Source organism: Lactuca serriola, chromosome 8 (genome assembly GCF_051521515.1).
Source record: "Lactuca serriola cultivar US96UC23 chromosome 8, Lser_US96UC23_V15, whole genome shotgun sequence".
Taxonomy (NCBI): Eukaryota; Viridiplantae; Streptophyta; class Magnoliopsida; order Asterales; family Asteraceae; genus Lactuca; species Lactuca serriola.
Window position 1 is genome coordinate 156,119,317 of NC_136415.1, and position 3,061 is coordinate 156,122,377.

The 3,061-nt window shown below is 37.5% G+C and overlaps 1 protein-coding gene across 1 annotated transcript; it reads left to right on the plus strand.

Annotated features, from left to right (window-relative positions):
• The first annotated feature begins 650 nt into the window (after positions 1 to 650).
• On the plus strand, positions 651 to 2,385 carry LOC145065876 (anthocyanidin 3-O-galactosyltransferase F3GT1-like). Its single transcript, XM_079012973.1, has 2 exons — positions 651 to 1,251; positions 1,365 to 2,385. The coding sequence occupies exons 1-2, from the start codon at positions 753 to 755 to the stop codon at positions 2,258 to 2,260; spliced, it is 1,395 nt and encodes a 464-aa protein (XP_078869099.1). The 5' UTR covers positions 651 to 752; the 3' UTR covers positions 2,261 to 2,385.
• Positions 2,386 to 3,061: the final 676 nt, after the last annotated feature.

Here is a 3,061-nt window from a genome sequence, read left to right on the forward strand (position 1 = left end):
TAAATTAAAATGAGAGGCATTATTGTCTATATTTTAAACAAGGTGTAAGACCCATGTATTACATGGGTTTAATTAAAAAAAAATAAATATAAAATTTTAATAATTTGAAAAGTTTGAATTTATAAGAAAAATGAGAAAAATTTAAATTATTAAAATTAGTGAGACTTTAATGTATTGAATACATTACATATATAAACTTTTTCTAATAAATACTTTACATATATATTATCTTAGACATTAAATGTAGAATTTTAATTTAATAAAATAAAAAATACAATAAAATGACAAGTGGAAAATAAAAATTTTAAAAATTTTAGAAAATACTATGTGTCCAAATAAATGAGAAGAGGACATGTGGCAAAAAACTTTTATTTATTATAGTAGATTCTTACCGATCCATAAAAAGCCTCGGTGGCAAAATGAGCTCCCATAAATAAAAAGGGTCAAATTGTAACATTGAAATAACCGGAAAGGTCCCATTTTTAGAAAATAACACACCTACCACTCGACAAGTGACTATATCCTAATAATGGAATTTCTGACTATATATGTTGCGTGTCCAAATCTTGAGAGCCGTTCATTCCACCTACTTCGACTCAACGAACGCACACTGCACACACCATCATACTCCGTGGCTCGTGGCCTTGTCCGACAACTTGCAGCAACCAAGTAGCTGTATGATCACCAACTAATCTTCCTATAAATTCACATATGATAACATCAAATTTCCAATCACAAGTAAAGACACGGAAATGGAGACCACCAACACTAAAGTCGGCGTATGGCAGAGACATGTTGCAGTGCTTGCATTTCCTTTCGCTTCACACCCTCCGGTCCTTCTAAGCCTAGTCCAGAAACTAGCCTCTGCCGCCCCTACGGTGGTTTTCTCCTTCTTCAACACCGGAAAATCTAATCGGGCATTGTTTTCTGAGCTCAGTTGTGACAACATACGGCCGTATGATGTGTCCGACGGCATACCAGAGGATTATGTTTTTGCGGGGAAACCTCAAGAGGATATTAACTTGTTTCTGGCGGTGGCGGAGGAGGAGTTTAGGAGGGGCGTGAAAGTGGCGGAGGAGGATATTGGACTGAGAATCGGCTGCCTGGTGGTGAGTGCTTTTATTTGGGTTTCCAGTCAGATGGCGGAGGATTTGAAAATTCCTTGGGTGTCGTTTTGGAGTGCCGGAACTTGTTCTCTCTCTGCACATTTTTACACTGACCTCATTAGAGAAAAAGGTGCTGAACTCAAAGGTAAACTGAACATGATCTGAACGTAATCAACGTATTCTTTTTCTTTTTATTTCAGTAAACAAATCTATATACACAAACTATACAACAGTTAAGATATGCATCTTCATGCACAGGTAATTCATTAGCGCCTGACAATGAAGTGGGTGACTTGATCCCTGGACTCTCGAAGATTCGACTAGGCGACTTACCAGGTGGAGTCCTCTTTGGACACCTCGACTCACCATTTTCAACCATGCTACATAACATGGGAAGAACCCTAGACAAAGCCAGCGTTGTTCTCGTAAATTCATTTCAAGGACTAGACATTGATCTCACCAAAAACCTCTCTTCAAAATTCAAGAGCCTTCTCAACATTGGTCCCTTCCATCTCATCTCCAAACAAAAACCATCGTCTAAAGTTGATGAATTTTCATGCAATTCTTGGTTAGATAATCAAAAGCCAAGATCAGTGGCCTACATCTCGTTTGGCACAATCGGCCGGCTTCTGCCAGATGAGTTAGTCGCTTTGGCTGAAACACTTGAAGAGACCAGAACCCCGTTTCTTTGGTCACTAAACAAAGATTCCATGAAGCTTTTACCAGATGGGTTCTTGGAGAGAACAACTGCGAATGGATTCGGGAAAGTTGTATCATGGGCACCACAGGTACAAGTGTTGGAGCATATCGCAATAAGTGTGTTTTTAACACATGGTGGATGGAAGTCTGTATCGGAGAGCATTGGAGCTGGTGTTCCGATGATATGTAGGCCGGTTTTTGGAGATCAACAGATGAATACTTGGATGGTTGAGAGAGTTTGGGGGATAGGGGTGAGAATTGAAGGCGGGAAATTCACGAAAGATGGAACTGGTTGTGCTCTTGAACATGTATTATCGTTCAATGAATCGTCGAAAAAGATGAAGGAGAGGATTGAAGCTTTGAAAGAGCTTGCTCACGAGGCTGTTAGACCTAACGGGAGTTCTAATCAAAATTTCAGGACTTTAGTGGATGTGGTCACTAGTGCCACCCTCTGATTTACTATCTTTGGAGCATTATAATAAATTGAAGTTGTGAAACTCATTACGTTAATCTACCTATAGTTTCTAGTTGTAATCTTGGTTTTTTGAGGATTTTAATCTAATAAAATGAATTATTAATATGTAGCGGATGCAATAACTAGAATTTAATATGAGAAGCACCATAAGAGTTGAATAAGATGATGACTAGGATTTAATGGGAATTTAATGGATTGTGAGTGATGATAAGTGGTATAGTAGAATGAATGAGTTGAATAATCATTAAGTGGTTTAATAGAATGAATAAAGTGATGATTATGATTGAATATGTGTTTAATGGGTTGTGGGTGATGTTGTATATATGTTTAATGGATGATGTGTCAATCTATTGAACTCTATAGAGTTTAATGGACTGTGGATGCCCTGAGATGATGATGACGAGTATGACCGGACACATGAACATTGTATTTTCCATATGGTAAAGAGCTGTATAAGTATGAATGGTGACAAGGTACATTGGACCTTAAGCTTCCAAGAAAATGTGGCGCTACAACATCACAAATATGACAACCATAGAATAATCTTTCAATGGTTTTATGTTAGGAAGGACTACACTGGCATACGTGAATAAGGAGGATTTGACTTCAAGTTTGATCTTACATGAGAAAATGAGAAGTATCATACATATGGGTTAGTCTTTCATGATCATTAGAAAGTTTAGCGGGATTGGAAACAACCTCAGTGTTGGTACATGATTTGTTGCAAGTGTGGTTGAGAAGGAATAATAAGGAATTGTTAATAATATATCTTGATTGATAG